The 20,082-nt window shown below is 38.6% G+C and overlaps 1 protein-coding gene across 1 annotated transcript in view; it reads right to left on the bottom strand.

The window, feature by feature from the left end:
* PTPRD (protein tyrosine phosphatase receptor type D) overlaps positions 1-20,082 on the bottom strand; it is a 1,111,022-nt gene that overhangs the window by 431,763 nt on the left and 659,177 nt on the right. The window contains exon 4 of the mRNA XM_034987987.1: positions 11,210-11,376. Coding sequence (XP_034843878.1) covers positions 11,210-11,273 — 64 coding nt within the window. The 5' untranslated portion in view covers positions 11,274-11,376. The remainder of the gene's footprint in view (positions 1-11,209; positions 11,377-20,082) is intronic.

Raw genomic sequence — 20,082 nt, 5'->3', positions numbered from 1 at the left:
CTGTAACCTACAAGGGTAGAAACATTAGATTGGCAGCAGACCTATCCACAGAGACCTGTCAAGCCAGGAAGGACTGGCATGATATATTGAGAGCACTAAGTGACAAAAATAAATGCAGCCAAGAATACTACATCCAGCTAGGCTGTTATTGAAAATAGAAGGAGAAATAAAAAGCTTCCATGACGGACAAAAACTGAAAGAATTTGCAAACACCAAACCAGCCCTAAAAGAAATATTGAAAGGGGTCTTCTAAGCAAAGAGAGAGCCTAAAAGTAACATAGACCAGAAAGGAACACAGACAATATACAGTATCAGTCACCTTACAGGCAATACAATGGCACTAAATTCATAACTTTCAATAGTTACCCTGAATGTAAATGGGCTAAATACCCCAATCAAAAGACACAGGCTTTCAGATTGGATAAAAAAAAAAAAAAAAAAAAACAAGACCCATCGATATGCTGTCTGCAAGAGACTCATTTTAGACACAAAGACACCTCGAGATTGAAAGTGAGGGAGTGGAAAACCATTTACCATGTTAATGGACACCAAAGGAAAGCTGGGGTGGCAATCCTTATATCAGACAAATTAGATTATAAACCAAAGACTATAATAAGAAATGAGGAAGGACACTACATCCTAATTAAAGGGTCTATCCAACAAGAAGATCTAACAATTTTAAATATCTATGCCCCTAACATGGGAGAAGCCAATTAATAACAAAATCAAAGCAACACATTGACAAAAATACAGTAATAGTAGGGGATTTTTAAAACACCCCTCACTCAAATGAACAGATCATCTAAGCAAAAGATCAACAAGGAAATAAAGACTTTAAATGACACACTGAACCAGATGGACTTCACAGATATATTTGGAATATTCCATCTCAAGGCAACAGAATACACATTCTTCCCTAGTGTCCATGGAACATTCTCCAGAATAGATCACATTCTGGGTCACAAATCAGGTCTCAACCAGTACCAAAAGATTGGGATCATTCCCTGCCTATTTTCAGACCACAATGCTTGAAAATTGAACTGAATCAAAAGAAGAAAGTGAGAAAGAACTCAAATACATGGAAGCTAAAGGGTATCCTACTAAAGAATGAATGGGTCAACCAAGAAATTAAAGAAGAATTTAAAAAAGTCATGGAAACAAATGAAAATTAAAACACAACTGTTCAAAATCTTTGGGATACAGCAAAGACAGTCCTAGGAGGAAAGTATATAGCAATACAAGCCTTTCTCAAGAAACAAGAAAGGTCTCAAGTACACAACCTAACCCTACAACTAGAGGAGCTGGAGAAAGAACAGCAAATAAATTCTAAACCCAGCAGGAGAAGAGAAATAATAAAGATCAGAGCAGAAATCAATGAAAAAGAAACCAAAAGAACAGTAGAACAGATCAACGAAACTAGGAGCTGGTTCTTTGAAAGAATTAGCAAGATTGATAAAACCCTGGCCAGACTTATCAAAAAGAAAAGAGAAATGACCCAAATAAATAAAATCATGAATGAAAGAGGAGAGATCACAACCAACACCAAAGAAATGCAAACAATTATAAGAACATATTATGAGCAACTCTATGCCAGCAAATTAGATAATCTGGAAGAAATGGATGCATTCCTAGAGACCTATAAACTACCAAAACTGCACCAGGAAGAAATAGAAACCCTGAACAGACCCATAACCAGTAAGGAAATTGAAGCAGTCATCAAGAATCTCCGAACAAACAGGAGCCCAGGGCCAGATGGCTTCCCAGGGGAATTCTACCAAACATTTCAAGAAGAATTAATACCTATTCTTCTGAAACTGTTCCAAAAAATAGAAACGGAAGGAAAACTTCCAAACTCATTGTATGAGGCCAGCATCACCCTGATCCCAAATCCAGACAAAGACCCCATCCAAAAGGAGAACTACAGACCAGTATCCCTGATGAACATGGATGCAAAAATTCTCTCCAAAATACTAGCCAGTAGGATCCAACAGTACATTAAAAGAATTATTCACCACGACCAAGTGGGATTTATCTCTGGCCTGCAAGGTTGGTTCAACTTCCACAAATCAGTCAATCATTGTAATGATACAATACATTAATTAAAGAAAGAACAAGAACCATATGATCCTCTCAATAGATGCAGATAAAGCATTTGACAAAGTACAGCATCCTTTCTTGATTAAAACTCTTCAGAATGTAGGGATGGAGGGTACCTACCTTAATATCATAAAAGCCATCTATGAATAACCCACAGTGAATATCATACTCAACGGGGAAAAACTGAGAGCTTTTCCCCTAAGGTCAGGAACATGGCAGGGATGTCCCTATCACCACTATTGCTCAACATAGTACTAGAAGTCCTAGCCTCAGCAATCAGACAACAAAAGGAAATAAAAGGCATCTGAATAGGCAAAGAAGAAGTCAAACTCTCACTCTTTGCAGATGATATGATACTTTATGTGGAAAACCCAAAAGACTCCACCCCAAAACTCCTAGAACTCATACAGGAATTCAGTCAAGTGGCAGGATATAAAATCAATGCACAGAAATCAGTGGCATTCCTATACACCAACAACAAGACAGAAAAAAGAGAAATTAAGGACTCGATCCCATTTACAATTGCACCCAAAATCATAAGATACCTAGGAATAAATCTAACCAAAGAGGCAAAGAATCTGTACTCAGAAAACTATAAAATACTCATGAAAGAAATGGAGGAAGACACAAAGAAATGGAAAAACGTTCCATACTCATGGACTGGAAGAACAAATATTGTGAAGATGTCAGTGCTACCCAGAGCAATCTACACATTTAATGCAATCTCTATCAAAATACCATCACCTTTTTTCAAAGAAATGGAACAAATAATCCTAAAATTTGTATGGAACCAGGAAAGACCCAAACAGCCAGAGGAATGTTTAAAAAGACAAGCAAAGCCGGTGGTATCACAATTCCGGACTTCCAGCTCTATTACAAAGCTGTCATCATCAAGACAGTATGGTACTGGCCCAAAAACAGACATATAGATCAATGGAACAGAATAGAGAGCCCAGAAATGGACCCTCATCTCTATGGTCAACTAATCTTCGACAAAGCACGAAAGAATGACCAATGGAAAAAGACAGTCTCGTCAACAAATGGTGTTGGGAAAATTGGACAGCCACACGCAAAGGAATGAAACTGGACCGTTTCCTTACACCACACACAAAAATGGACTCCAAATGGATGAAAGACCTAAATGTGAGACAGGAGTCCATCAACATCCTAAAGGAGAACACAGGCAGCAACCTCTTTGACCTCAACCGCAGCAACTTCTTCCTAGAAACATCACCAAAGGCAAGGGAAGCAAGGGCAAAAATGAACTATTGGTACTTCATTAAGATAAAAAGGTTTTGCACAGGAAAGGAAACAGTCAACAATACCAAAAGACAACCGACACAATGGGAGAATATATTTGCAAAAGACGTATCAGATAAAGGGCTAGTATCCAAAAATCTATAAAGAACTTATTAATCTCAACACCCAAAGAACAAATGATCCAATCAAGAAATTGGTAGAAGACATGAACAGACATTTTTCCAAAGAAGACATCCAAATGGCCAACAGACACATGAAAAAGTGCTCAACATTGCTCGGCATCAGGGAAATCCAAATCAAAACCTCAATGAGATACCACCTCACACCAGTCAGAATGGCTAAAATTAAGAAGTCGGGAAACGACAGATGTTGGCGGGGATGCGGAAAAAGGGGAACCCTCCTACACTGTTGGTGGGAATGGAAGCTGGTGCCGCCACTCTGGAAAACAGTATGGACGTTCCTCATAAAGTTGATAATAGAGCTACCCTATGACTCAGCAATTCCACTACTGGGTATTTACCCCAAGGATACAAATGTAGTGATCAGAAGGGGCACATGCGCCCCAATGTTTATAGCAGCAATGTCCACAATAGCCAAACTATGGAAAGAGCCAAGATGTCCATCAACAGATGAATAGATATAGAAGATGTGGTATATATATGTGATGGAATATTATGCAGCCATCAAAAAATGAAATCTTGTCATTTGCAATGACGTGACTGGAACTATAGGGTATTAGGCTAAGCTATATAAGTCAATAAGGGAAAGACAATTATCATATGATCTCACTGATATGAGGAATTTGAGAAACAAGACAGAGGATCATAGGGGAAGGGAGGGAAAAATGAAACAAGACGAAACCAGAGAGGGAGACAAACCAAAAGAGACTCTTTTTTTTTTTTTTAAAGATTTTATTTATTTATTTGACAGAGACACAGCGAGAGAGGGAACACAAGCAGGGGGAGTAGGAGAGAGAGAAGCAGGCTTCCTGCAGAGCAGGGAGCTCGATGTGGGGCTCGATCCCAGGACCCTGGGATCATGACCTGAGCCACAAGGCAGACACTTAACGACTGAGCCACCCAGGCGCCCCCAAAAGAGACTCTTAATCTCAGGAAACAAACTGAGGGTTGCTGGAGTGGACGGGGATGGGAGGGATGGGGTTGCTGGATGATGGACATTGGGGAGGGTAAGTAGTATGGTGAGCACTGTGAATTGTGTAAGACTGATGAATCACAGACCTATACCCCTGAAGCAAATAATACATTATATGTTAATAAAAAAAAATAAAAGACAATATTTTTCTACCCCTCTAGAGTGTAAGCCCTTTGGGGCAGGGACCGTATCTCTTTATCTCACTATTGTACCTCCAGTAGTTAAGTCAATGCTTGGCACAGGAAATGTGTCTAATAAACATTTATTGAAGAGACTATTAAATACATGAATGAGCCAATGAGTCAATGTCCTTTGGAAGCATAAATATATATAAAGATACATATTTACATATTTAAAAGATATTGCTCAAATTATGAAGTTAATGGGATAATAAATGTCAACAGTGATCTAAACATAGATGCTTCTAACTTGGAAATGATGAAGCTAATGAGAAAAAAGTATAACAGCAACTAACATTTAGTGAATATTTAATCCTATTATTCAAGATGCTTTGCAAGCAGTTCTTTACTTAATCTTTACGATAACCATATCAAGTGTGCTATTTTCAATCTTCATTTTACAGATGAGAGACACATAGATATTTGTAACTTGCCCATGCTCAGAATAATTATATAGCAGAGGCAGCATTTGAACATGTACTTCGGCTCTTGAGTCCATAGTCTTAAGTACTACTTCTCCCCCTGGAGATAAATTCTGAAATTATTGCTTGAGAAAGTTCTAAAAAGTGAGCTATGAATTCTGAAGGTAGATTACAAACTGCTATGAAACCACCTTCTTTGAATTTTTATATTTCTACCATTTTGTACAAAGCCTTTCATGGAGCATACATAGAAGCATTTGCACACATACACACATGACTTTGGTGAATAAATGAAGGTAAAGCAAACTGAGGAAAAGAGAAAAGACAAAACTATAGGTAAGAGAATTGGTTTCCATCCAATCACCAGTCTTTTATTCTTAATTTCAAAATGGATGCTGGTTGGGAGTTTTCTTTTTTCTTTTGTTGCGGGGGGAGGTGGTTTCTAAAATTTAGTGAAGCAGAGCAAAATAGGCAGCAGAGTGAATGGGGGCTCCCAAACAAATCAAGGTTATTTGAAATACTAGCTAAGTGAGGAAAATTAAAGAAATTAAGAATGTAAAAAGAAAGAAATGAGGAAATCACAGAGCAGATTAATCAACTATCACCAGGCTATCAGCAATAACAAGAAGTAATTCATCAATACTTCAGATATTGTTCCATCTTTTGAGCAATGGGCCTCATCACAGAGATGAGAAATAAGGAACATGTCATACTTAGGATTTTTTTTTTAAATCAAGTCCCTCTATTGTCAAGAAAATGCTTTTAAGTGTACACGTTGGTTGATTTTGTGACATATTCTTAACCTTACTAGGTAGGTACAGCTCTGCTGAGAGCAATTAACTCAGAAAGCCACACTCTGCAATGGGGCTTTAAGGATCAGTAAAATAGCTGGGATATTTTCCTTGCTGCAGACAGCTGGATGTTGCTAATTTAGCTATTTTAAATTGGGGGGGGAAGGAGGAGGGAAAGGCAAGGTTTTTATTTTGCCACACATCTGTAAATTCAGAGAAAGGCAAAACAGGGAAGCCATCAAGAAGCTTGGGAAATGAACTGGATTTCTCCCTGCTCTCCTCAGTGAGCAGGTCTCTCATAACTGGCTTGAAGAAATCAGCACACTTTCTTTTCAGGTTACATACACCGAACGGAATCTGACCAAATTGCTGGGTTAAGCAGCAGTTTCCCTTTTCTGTTTTTGATAGTTTCACTGAAATATAATCTACACAACATACAGATCACCCACTTAAGGTGTACATTTCAATGGCATTTAGTATGTTTTTACTCCGTTAGTACCATCACTCCAATCTAATTTTAGAACATTTTCATCACCCAAGCAATTTACCTTTTAAAGGATGGTTTAAATGATTTGTGATATACATACATACCCAAATAGTCACAATCTAAAGTAAAAACAAAAAAGGTATTTTTTAATGAATATTAACGTTCTCAGTGTGAAATGGCCTATCTGCTGAGAGGTGTGCATTTTGATGACATAAGAAAGACATCGTCTCCATTTCTAACCTCATCTTGGAAGGTCCAACTGTATGACTTAGGCTACTTCTCAGAAGTGATTCTGCAAAATGCAAAAGGAACAAATTGCCCTGCCCTTTAATCTAATTATTTTCCTTATTTTTTTCTTACAGAATAATTTATGACCATATCAAAAGCCATTTACTCTCTTCTGTACCAAGCTCACCTCCACCTCCAGCTTTCTGTCCAATGGCCCCTATATTAGAGTATTTGCCTATAGTAAATATCTATAACTACTCTCTCTGAGCAGCTCAAAAAAAAAAAAAAAAATGCATTACAAGAAGCAACAGAAGGATGGAACACTTTCCATTAATTAGGCCCCAGCCAAATTAACTTTAAATCGGTAATTCTGAGAGAGGAGCTGGGTTTTTTTTTAAGCTTAACTAGCTTGACTAAATATGCTTCATAATTTTTCCTCTTGATCTTCAGTTTAATTCACAGGACAAGAGTTTCAAGAATCTCTTATGTATGGGTCTTTATAGAGAAGCAAGCTAGGTCATTAACATGGTATGAGGAAACCTGGTTTACCAACCACCAAAATTTTGATAATCTGTAGGTCAAATAAAAAAGCGTTTTAGCACACCACCTCATAGAACTGCTCAACAACAATGTTGGCTATATGTTTTTGAAATAATGATATAATAACAGCTAACATTTATTAAAAACCTATTATGTGCCATCTGCTGATTTGTGTTTTACATTAACCCATTCAATGCTCACAAAGCCCAAGAGTAGGCCCTCTCCTATACAATCATCGTGATTATCATCATCATCATCACTCACATTTTAAAGACCGAGAAACTGAGATAAAGAGCATGGTGTATCATGCTCCAGATTAAAGATGACATCCAGAACTTAAAACCAGACTCTGGCTTTAGAGCTCACTTTCTCAACCATTACCCCACAATGCCCATCAGGAAATACATAAGGTAAGAATTGTTACCCTAGTGCCGAGATGCCAGCCTGTTCTCTAATGCCAACAGACACAGTGATACAATACCAAAGAGGGGGGAAAACTAATTGCTTTCCTACAGGATAGGAATACAGTGAGTAGACAGGGACTAAGGAAGGGTCCTTACAACAAGGGAGGAAAATGAGGGAGCATTCACCATCTGAGACGGAAAAATGCAAAAAGCAACAGAAAATGGATGAATTAAGCCATTTGAGGAATTAAACTATCAAAAGTTGTGTTTCTAATGAAGATCCAATAAGAATTCAGGTCAAATTACAGTTGTCAAAGTGTAAACTCAAGTCCAGAATGCAACAGTAAGCCGTAAGTGATTTCATTAGAGTGAAACCAGTTTAATGAAAGAAGGTGTTAAAAGCAGGTTTGTAGCCCACACCTAGGTTAAAAAAAAAAAAAAAAAAAAGACTAGTGAATAGAAATCTAAAGCTACACGTGAAATAAAACTACCAAAACTGTTACGAAAATTCAGCCAAAAGAAAAATACTTCAGGAAAACGCTAATATAAATTTACTTTTAATTTGCATGCATGTTATCACAGAATTGACCTCAATCAGACCACTGCCTAAGACAAAATTTGACCTCAATCGGACTACAGCTTAAACCAGAATGAACCTCAATAGGACCACCACCTAAGCCAGAAAACTGGTTGGACTGACATGAGGAAGAACTACTGTTTGTGCTCGAACAGAAGTCACACTGAGACCACGGCTCTACCATGTGTACACACATTCAAGAAACAACAAGCAAAATCATTTCAAGCACTCAAGACACAGATGAAAAGAAGTAAGATCCATGCATATATCCAGCCTCTTAAAATAATGGTGGGGATCTGTGGGGCATTTTAAATTGGCAATGGCAAAGACTACAATTTTCTGCTAAAGGGATATTATCACAATTTTTCAACCTGGGTTTGAACCAAGGCTCCTAAGAGCTCTCCTACTTAATGCAACATCACACCCAGCACTTTACTGTGACTTCCACACAGCAGATGATAATCCTGACTCCTTGGCTCTTTGGAGTTAATCATCTCAAAAGGCAATGAGCAGAACACATTAAATTAGCACGGTAAACTAAAGTGGCTTCTTTCATTTCCCCACCCACACACAGTCCTCTTTCTCAAAAGGGCAAACACATTTTTAAAAATTATTTCATAGTTCTCAAATGGCTCTGACAAGCTACTATTAAATTTTGAAATAGAACTCCTGATTCCTTGTATAAATGCCAAATACAGTTAGGTAAAAGGAAAAACAAATATGGCTACATGGGCTAATCAAAGCATAGAGTAACAAACCAGTGAACCCACTAGTGGAAACTTCAACAATACATTTATATGATGATGAAAAAATCTAATTCTTCTTCAGGGCTACTTAGGGTGTCTGGGTTTTTTTCAGTGTTTGATGAAAAGGTAGTGGCATAATTTAGCAGGTTATAATCTAGATCCTATTTTCCCCATTGTTCCTTAAACATCCTTAAATGACTAAAATCACATCCCCAACTGTACCATATGTTTTCATGTACCACGAATATCCTCCAACAGATTGATAAGGGATGTTCTTTCTTCTTTCAAAATGTACCTTCAAAAATATGGCCAATTTTTCCTCTCACCAAAAACTCTCAGGTTACACATCCTATTCAACAATGCCAAATGAATCTGCTGAAGGGAGAACATACTAAAGCAAGGCTGAGTAGACCTGGGCAAAACTAAACAAATTAATCTGGCAAAGTCTGTCCCCTTTCTTCAGTTGCCATGGGAAGAGTGAGAGAGAATGGATTCTGTTTCAGCTTACATCTTGAGGTTGAAAGCTGTTATATAAATATATAACCCGGTAAACATCTTAAGGAAAAGTTGCTAATGTGGCCTCTGTTTTTCCTTTTGGAAGGCTGCTATAAAGGAAGTGTGGTGAAGGGGGAGGGAGAAGGAAGGAGAAGGAGAGGAGCACAAGGGAAAGGAGTAGGTGATGATCATCTGTAGTGTAGATTGTTTTTTAAAACAATTTTAAGAGTACTTGACATCTGTCTGCCACATTCCACCAGAGATTTAAACAAAAGTAAAGCTGCTCAGTAGAAGAACATTTCTACTTATCCGGAAGGATAACTTCATGGATGTATGACAATTATATCTGGTAACTTTAAGGAAATCTCTAACTGCGATCTGAAATAAAAGTGGATTCCCAGGGTGCTGAAAGGCTTTTGCCAAAAATTAACAATTGTAAAACAACATACTTCTCTCATTCTAGCCAAAACAGAAAAATAAAGCCATATGCCTGATTTCTTTAATAAACTAAATTTAGATTACAACTTTAAAATAGATTTTGACATAAATGGCTTTAAACTAACAAGAGCATCTTTCACTTGGGTCTTTTCCCAGTTAATTATTTGCTGGCATTGTCCTAGACATTCCTTGGCGTCACCTTAAACCAACACTCTCAAGTGCTAATTAGGAGACTATATACATTATTAACCAGAGAATGTGCTTAATACATGCATGTCCCATATGTATCCTGTTATTAAGGTGATTCCTTTCACTCCTAGAAAACTCTCTTTAGAAAACAGAGCCCCTGTTTAAACAAAGAAATTGGCGGCTATTGAAGAAATTTTTGTCAGAATTCAATTAATAGGTAGGGGCCAACATGACACAGGATCTTTGTCTTTGAAACATCCTCGGCATGAATCAAATTTAATCTTACTGAAATAGTCAGCAGAGGGAAAAGTTAATGACTGCAGATGTTATACATTTTCATAGTACCAGGGGACTCCCAAAGAGAATAGCCAACTCACTCAGGAGCTAAACCACTGCGAAGAAACCAGCCATGTCAGAGAGCCCAAGCCAGAGACATGCGTTTCTCCAGTCCTATCTCTTCCAAAAGGCCATGGGCCAGATGGGAAAAGAAACATATATAAACAAGGTAGACCTAATGATTTCCTAATTACGAAGGAGATACGATCTTCTCATTAATTGGCAAGCTAATCGACCACAATCTCAGTTTCATAAACTTGAGTCCAATAAACCAAACTTCGGTGTCTGTACTCCACAGAATTCTCCTCACACTTCCACGCCGTTCACCCGGCCACAAAGTTGTCAGTTCTGCTTGATTTGTTTGAATACGGTACTCGACGACAGCTGTCGGAAACAGTACATTAGAACAGCTGCTAGGACAGCTACAAGGGGCTTGGAAGTTTAATTGGGCTCAATGTGACATTGTGCATTTTTCTAGACATAGAAATATCCGCAAAACGAAAGACATTTCTAATGGGTCTGAACGGTGTTCACTTATTGGCACCACCAACTGGTTAACCCCAGTTTGAGTTATGTCATCGGCCTCATAGTATCTTTGCCACCGGGCTGGTAAGACTATCAAAAAAAAAAGACAAAACAGTAGGAGCAGTGAGATGCACAAGAAAAGGGGCATTAAGAGCGAGAGGAAATGGTAAGGAAGTCACGTCAATAATCTCTTTCAAAGGCTGGCCGGTAGCCAAGGAGGATCCCACAGTGTCTCAGGATTTACTTCCAAAGGAAACGTATTCAGAGGCCCTGAGCCTGGTGCCACTGCAAACAAAACCACTCATTCTGGTCTCAGCCCCGCAGAGAAGGGAGAACGGCTTACTGTCGGCGTCCGCGCGGAGGAAGAGAGCGAGGAGCAGCAACAGCGGCCTGGCGACGTGCACCATCCTGCAGCTCGGCAGCAGCGAGCACGGGCAGTTTGGGGTCACCGCCTCTGAAGCGGCAGCGAGTCCGTCCGGTCTGGAATTTCAGCTGGAACTCTTTCAGAGCCTGCAAGGGCAGAGGAAGGGAAATAAAGGAAAGAAAAGAGAAAGACACTTAGGTTTCTTACTCTCTTCCCCTTGTTCCATCACCACCACCACCACCACGAGAGACACAATCCATTGTAGAGACACAAGAAACTGTAACTGGGATGCCTTTGTATGAGAAGGACAGTAACTTGGTTTGTTAAATGGGGCGGCCCGAGCACATCTTGTTCCCATTGTCGGGCTCTCCTAAAGACAACCACCTTGAATTCCACTCTCTGCTCATGCCACCTTTTGGGCAGAGCACTGTGAGAAGCAACTGTCACTTCTCATGAAACACTCCATGAATACATCGGTGGAAGAAAGCACAGCAACACTATGAGAAAGATTTAAGAGAAGCACCACCGTGCTGGATAAAAGTCTATTATTGACAGAATAATGGAAGCTGCTTTCTTGGCACGAGGGGAAGTGACAGGGCTAATTCAACTTCTCCAGCTAAATAGGAGAGGTTAGGATTTTTTACACTAGTGCATTTGGCTTCTTCCCTGAAGACACATCAATGTTCGAGTCTAGTTTGGCTTCAATAAGTCAAAACAATAGTTAGCATGAGCCTGTTTGACTTAACAGGATTTTTATATGTCTCCTGGGCAATAGCTTAGTTTTCTCAATCTTCTATGTAAAATCTATAAGCCACAAACTATTTTTAGAGAGCCTACTGCGTGCAAATGCACTTAGTATAAAGTGCCATGAAGTACAAAAATGAGTCAGATTCTATCCTCTGTGACTTTCCAGTTTAGTAGGGAAAATAAAACAGACACATCAGATGACTAGTATAAGTTAATAAGTGATGAGTGCCAGGAAGGAAAACCAAATAATGCCATAAAAGATAGGATCAGGAATGGTATCCTAGATAAAGTGGTATCTCAAAGTGAGCCTGGGAGTACAGGAAGGATTTAACCAAGAAGAGGGAAAAGCATTCCAGGAATTCTGTACAAAGGCAGGGTGGTGGGAAAGGAACTTTGGAAAAGATGAGTGTCCAGGTTTGGCTGGAGTAGGGCTTCCCAAACTCCCATATGCATCAGAATCACCTGGAAAGCTTGTTAAAACAGATAGCTGGGTGAAAAAAAAATTAAAAAAAAAAAAAAAAAACAGATAGCTCGGCACCCCCCTCCCCCGCCCCATGTGTGGTCCACTAGGTCTGTGATGGGAGTCTAACAAGTTCCTGAGTGATGCTGATGCAGCTGGTGCAGGGACCACATTGAGACTGCTGGGTTGGAGTGATGAATTCATTAGGAAAGCAGAAGAAAATGAGGCAAAACAAAATGGTTCAGGCTAGAAAAGAAAAGAAAAGAAAACAAAGAAAAAAGAAAAGGAAAGAAAAGAAAAGAGAAAAGAAAAGGTCACGGTGAGCTCTGAATGCCAATCTAAGTCAAGCAGCCTTCCCACAGCAAACCACAAATAAAGCTACTTAGTGTTTCTGAGCAGAAGCAAGGGAATGGGCTTTGAGAAGATGAACTGACACGTAAATGTGGCACTATTAGGCCAGAGCGAGAGTCCCAGGTGAAAAGTAACACAGACCACAGGGTGATGGTGGGAGCTGAAGAGAAGGGAAGCCATGACTGACGCTCCAAGCACTAATTTGAAGTATGACTCTTCGGCTGATAAATAGTTGCTCCTATAGGAAGCTTCAACAAATCTAGCACAGCATCTTACACAGAGTAGGCTCTGAATATATAGAGAGAGCACTGAATTCTATTGCTTCCTCTATCATGGTGAAAACTTGAGCATGATAATCAGAATTCCTGTGCCAAATGAAACCGTATACCTTTAAGATTTGTATATTGGAATATCTGAAACACGTACAAAATTCTTGACAGGAAATACTAGAGATATCCAGAAATAACCTAATCCACTAAAATAACTTGTACTTGAAAAAGTATTATAGCGCAGATACTATAAGCCGTCTTTTCTGAAACTGAGCTTGAGCCTGGGAATAACATTTTTTTAAAGATCTTATCTTTTTCATTACTATGCATGTGTCCTTTGAATGCAGGAAAGATAAGACTAAATGCAAAGGTGGGGGATCATTGTAATTACCCATCCACTCCCTAGCCCTTTTTATTTTTAACCAATTGGCAGGTGGCATGAAGCAGCAAGTTAGATATTGAAACACATCCACTTGAAACCAAAAGCTAGCCAGCTGCCCCAAATCTGCTATTGTTATCAATCACACTGGGAAAATAACTTATCAGGCAGTTCACAGCTATCGAAAGCTAAAATTCTCAAAACTTCATAGGAAAAGTGCTAAAGGAATCCGCTCTGCTCCCCTCCCCCTTGCACTGTTCCTGTCCTCAGGCCAGCATTTCAAATGACAGCAAAGTCCAGGAGACGTCAGTCCTGTCGGACTCAATTTGTGTCTGTGCAAGCGTATCAGAGCCAACTGCTCCGTGATGGCTCGGTGCGATCACGGAGATGGAGACGCATGAAATGCTCTCTCAGGGAAGAAGTGATTTGGCTTTTTCCTCTACCCGACTAAAGTGGCATAAGAAGACCAAATTCTTCCAAATGAACCTACAAATGTTACCTCTGGACTTAAAACGGTAATAGGATCTAGGAATGAATGCAGCTAGAGAACATATATATTTATCCTGAAATGGGCTATATATGTCCTTGGCCCGGATATGACAAAAGGAGATCAGAGGTGTGAAGATAAGACCTATTCTAGATGTTCATTCCAGCTAATCTCCACTCCATATCTTGTTTATTACTTGGCAACATTGCCAAAAGGGAAATGCTGGCTTGCATATCAGTAATGTGGAGTTTAAATTTTAGAACAAAAATGGGAAATGGATTTTTAAGGAAACACTGACAGCGAAAATAATGAGGATGAGCAAATATTACAAGCAGTTTCTATTAGCCTAGAGAAAGGGTTGCCAAGCACTTTGCAGTGAAAAGAGCAGGAAAAGGGGTTCAGAGATATTAAAAGTACCATGGTTTAGCTTATAACACAAATGATTGTGCATGTGTCCAATAGCCCCCTATTGGATTTTTATATGCCTTGCCCTCTGTGTCTTTCCTTAACTGGGACATGCATATAAAACTGAACCATGTAGCTAAGTTTAAAATGAAACGGAAAAAAAAAAAAAAAAAAAAAATATATATATATATATATATATATATATATTTAAAGCTCTCTGGTCTCTTATTGCTCAGGGGACAAAGATCTTAAGGAACAATAATTTTGTTGATTTTCAATTAGCCGAATATCTACTTTTGTATTTCTGTATGTGCATGGCTACAGAAGCTGACAGTTCAGAGGGCCAGGTGCACAACGTGATTGGAAATGGGATAACAAAGAGTGCACTTGCCTAAAAGCCTTCACAGGTCACTGTTTCAAGGGATCCCATAAGCTGCATGGACACAACTCTTTCTCTTCAATTTAACATTGGAACCCTTTCCTGTAACAAGTATCTTCATATTCAAACTAATATGAATCTGAAGGATTTTTTTTTCAGCTTTCTGTATTGTGGTATGTGTTCCTACAGATTGTGTTAACATAACAGAAAAAAAGGCAAAATGGAACTTTTCTTTCTTTAAAAATAGGACCCTCGGTCCCTCAGCAAAGTGAATGATTGTAGGTTTTATGCAGGAAATATGCAAAATGAGTGTGCAAAATCTTGTGATATGAGGAAGCGGCGAGACTTTCAAGAACTAATAGGTTATATCCAAAAACAAGGAGCCAAGGTGATGAGGCCCCATCAACTAAATGTAGGAAAATCTGGCAACAAGGGCAACAGTAGCTACAATTCACTGAAACACATTCTACTAAAATCCATGGGTTCATAAGTTTAAAAATAATTTTAAAAAATTACATCGTTCACTCTAGAAGGGAGTTAAAGAATCAAATCATTATTCTGAAAAGAGGGAGAGAAAGGTAAAGAGATTAAACAAAATCTCCACAGAACTTAAAACAAAACAAAACAAAAACCTGCTGTCACTAGAAAACTAGATATCATTGTTTATCTCATTGTTTATCAGGTTGCTACTTTCGGGCTTATCTGACAACACCCTGCTCTCAGTTCTAGCCATCTTAGATGTCTATGATACTTAACTGAGCATTTACCCATAAAGATAGCCATTAAGTTGGGGGCATGGTGTGCTAAAGGAGGAAGTCCCAAAATGTTGTGACTTCTTTTTATCCACCTCCCAAACCGGTCTGGTCTCTCTCAATCGCCTAGGGCAGGTTTCCAATCATTTAAGAGAAACAACCATTTGTGCACAAGATGTGCTACCAGGAAACTCCAATTTGTAAAACAGATATTAGCAGGACTGCTGTGGCTGAAGCGAGGGGTGGAGGGGCCTGGAGTTTAGAGCAAGCTGGCAGAGGCTTCTGAGGGCCATCTGTGAACTCCCTGCCCTCAGTGCACAGTGACAACACAAGGACATGAAAGGAAAAAACAAAAATAAATTTTCAACATTTCACTTATTCATGAGAATTTTCCACCAGGAGATAGCAGCCTAAATATTTTATCATGAGCTAGGACAAGAATCCTCCAGCGCTATCCAATAAAACTTTCTGCAGAATAGAAGTGTTCTTTATCTGCACTAATACTTGGATAATTTAAACATACCTAGTGAAACAGGAGAAGTAAACATTTTATTGTATTTAAATTTAATTTCAGGTTAAACAACCACATGTGGCCAGTGGCTGCCCTTTTGAACAGCACAAACTATGGTTACATATTTCACCAGCATTGAGCACAATAGCTATAAACAAGGCATAGGTTTTCAGGGTTGGAGACAGAATCAGTGAGTTGGGAACCCTTAGTCCTTGCAGTCCTGGCTTTCTCATAATCAGATTCTAAAGATGCATTGTGTTATATGAGGAAATCCACTTAACCTCTACGACACTCACTTCTCCATCCCCATCCCCTACCCTGCCAAAAAACAAGTGTCTTTCTCTTAAAAAAAAAAACACTCCACAGAATGTAAAGGAAGGATCAGTAAGTGGTCAAGTGTACAACTGGGAAGTGTCCAAACAGAAATGTTGTTATTAAAAAGAAACATTTTTGATTCATATCGTAGGTAGAAAAGTTTTATTTCTCACTGGTGAAAGTCCTTCTTTGGGATGCTTATAGAAATGGAAATTTTTTTTTTTTTAAAGATTTTATCTATTTATTTGACAGAGACACAGCGAGAGAGGGAACCCAAGCACGGGGAGTGGGAGAGGGAGAAGCAGGCTTCCCGCAGAGCAGGGAGCCTGATGCGGGTCTCGATCCCAGGACCCCGGGATCATGACCTGAGCCGAAGGCAGCCGCTCAACGACTGAGCCACCCAGGCATCCCGAAATGGAAACTTCTGACAGCAAATGTGTGCCATGTCACATAGACAGGAAAGATGAGCAGATCTGTACACATCCATAGGTAATGATCTGTATAGTTCTTATGAAATGGCCACATTCACCTGATCAACATGAGTGAGAATGATGCCAAACGTTCTTAAATACATGCAGCACTGAAAGCCTCAAAGCCCATCATGGAAAACACACTGAGAAAAAGGACAATGGATAAAGGTTATTAAGTTAAATAAAGCACTGATAAAATAACTGTTTATCCAATCCATGCCTGGGTAAAACACTCAAATCAAAAGGATATTAAGAATTATTCTTATGAGTGAAAGTCAAATCTTCTCAAAATTATTATACTATTTCCCATAATAGCACATCATATCAAAAACTCTATTTTTTAATATTTTGCCCTAGATATGATTACATGGCAATAAGTTGGGGGAAAAAAGAGACTTGATGAGCTGCCACATATAAATACAAAGTAATAACCCAATCATCTAATTTTTGGCATAGGCTATGACTTAATATGAAGACAGGTGACTGTAAGTAAGCACACAGTAATTCTTTGAAGAAATCGACTGAATTATAAGAATATCTGAAGAGTAAAATGATATCAATATGGACACTATAAAAGGCTCTTTACATGTTTAGTTTGTTTTTTTTTTTTTAATAAAGATTTTATTTATTTATTCATGAGAGACAGAGAGAGAGAGAGAGGCAGAGGGAGAAGCAGGCTCCCAAGGAGCAGGGAGCCCGATGTGGGACTCGATCCCAGGACCCTGGGATCATGACCTGAGCCGAAGGCAGACGCTTAACCATCTGAGCCACCCAGGCGCCCTACATGTTTAGTTTTAATACATACAGAGAAAAGCCAATTATCTGAGCTTAATATAGTATGACTCACTTTCCAAATTACTATTGATAACATCTCTACAAGATGTCAAAACTTTGCATTTGAGGCAGACATAAATATTAGTTACTTTCATTAATGACAAAATGACATGATTAAGTTTGATCATCCTTTTCCCTTTCAAGAAGTAAAAGTGAAGTACGCCATGAGAAATAAGCAGATAAAGAGGAAAAAGATAACACCTTATGTCCCTGCCTATCTATTTTCTCTCTACAAACGGAACTATAATTCTGATTTGAAAAAGAGGATTTTTTTTTTTTAAGAGGATAATTTTAAAGCATCTAACTTCTTTAAATGATTATTGCATGTGATTACCTCCATCTAGTTTTATATGATGCCGATGGAAACTGGCAATGGAAAAGTTCAAAGACAAGTCTATTCAACATGCTATTGGGACTCTGCTATGTGTTCCATTCTTCCAAAAACACATATTAAAAGTGAGTAACTGATCACTCTCACAAAGTAGAGATAGATATTCAATCCAGCCACTTCTTACCCAAACAACAGAACAGATTATTATTTTAATCTTTGGGCATTTTTAAATGGATGTGAAACCATCATTCTTAACTCACTATACCTGATTTTCTTTTTCATTACCTTAAAATCAAAAAGGGTGTTCCTTCTTTCACACACGCAAAATATGTTTTGTTTAAAATGTATTTAGCTTTGGGGTGCCTGGGTGGCTCAGTCAGTTAAGCATCTGTCTTCAGCTCAGATCATGATCCTGGGATGGAGCCCCCACCATCCGGTCCCCTGCGGGGAGTCTGCTTCTCCCTCTCCCTCTGACCCTCCCCTCCACTCATGCTCTCTCTCACTGTCTTGCTCTCTCTCTCTCAAATAAATAAATAAAATCTTAAAAAATATAAAATGCATTTAGTTTTTAAAATATATTATGGGTAATAATGTGTTAATTTTTATTATGTCCATTTTATTTGTTCTATTTCCATCAACACACAGTGGAAAAGAAATCTAGCAATACATGATATATTTTACTTACTATGAAAAGTAAATTTTTAAATTTGTGGGGAAATTACTATTCCCCTTTGGCATTGATCACTTTTTTTCCTTGAAAAGATTTTTAAGACAAAATGAAGGCCTTTAAATTGCTTTTAAATCCTTCCTTACTAGAGTTTAATGAAAACCAATTTTGCCTACTCACAGTTGGTATATCTGTAACTCCATCCTTGGAGTGATCAAAGCTCTAGACCAGGAGCTCTCAACTGAGAATGATTTTGCCGCCTCCCCAGGGACATCTGGCAATGTCTGGAGAGATTTTTTTGTTGTCACAACATAAGGAGAGTGCTAATGACATCTAAGGGGTTGAGGACAGGGATGCTGGATGCTGCTAAGTATCTCACAAGGCACAATATAGCCCCCCAGCCCACAACAAAGAATGACCTGGCCCAAAATGTCAACAGTGCCAAGGCTGAGAAACACTGTGCTGAAAGGTTCACTTATGTTGAGGAAAATTTTTAAATAAAAATTAAAAAAAAAAAGGAATTTTCAAGGCTTGTTTCTAGTACATTGTTTTCTAAACCCAGCAATTTTAGGTGTTTTCAGGGCAGTTTTAGTATATAAACTCAAAACAGATTTGAATTTCTGGGCATGGCAGTCAAACACTACTGATGACTCCCAAATTTCCCTTTTCGTCCTAAGCTAGAATTGAAATTAGCTTCCTTATGGGAAGTTCAGTTCACAGGCTTAGGCAACATAAATACTGTCACCAGTTAAAAGATTGAATCTGTTAAATGGGGCAGACATTGTTGCACGATGTCTGTCACTGAACAGACGTAGTTCCCATCTCTCATGCTCGGAGCTTAGCTCTTCTCTGAGAGAACAGTCCCCGGATGGAAACATTCAGTTCCAAGGAATGTTCTCTCAAATCATTGCCAGCAACAGATAGAAACTGCAATGATGAGAGGTCATCCTGAATGGCTGGGGAATGTGGAATTAAGGAATATTCTCTTCATTTTCCCAATATTGACCTCATGACTTAAGCTGGTGTCTCTCTGAAAATCTGTGAATTAGGTTCTATGTCAAGAAACCAGATAAATGGCTATTAAAGCAAATAGAAACATAACCTAAAGGAAGGTAGAGGGGACAAATACTAAACATAGATATCCAATATACACTCTCCTCCTCTCTCACCTTGCACATTTATTGTATCCAGTTATATTGCATTCTTCTTTATTGTTAGTACCTTCCTCACCTCTATGTGTCTCCTTGAATGGAATCATAATTTGATAAAAATCAGAAAAAAAATTACAATTCATCTTGGGCAACCCCCTCCTTTAGCAGGCAATGAATGAAGCAAAAGAACATAGTGGAATTATTAATCTCAGAAGACACATCTGGTCAGTCTCAGAGGAGGGTTTACAACCCAGACCAATTTTGTATCTCATATTTGTTTCTCATTCTGCTTCTGTCATCTCTGACTTACTAGGTTAGGTGAAACCATGGTTAATTCTAAAATT

The sequence above is a fragment of the Mirounga leonina genome, unplaced genomic scaffold, assembly GCF_011800145.1.
Source record: "Mirounga leonina isolate KUSES-001 unplaced genomic scaffold, KU_Mleo_1.0 Mir_447, whole genome shotgun sequence".
Taxonomy (NCBI): Eukaryota; Metazoa; Chordata; class Mammalia; order Carnivora; family Phocidae; genus Mirounga; species Mirounga leonina.
Note: the sequence above shows the minus strand (reverse complement) of the source record. Positions and strands in the feature narration are given on the sequence as shown.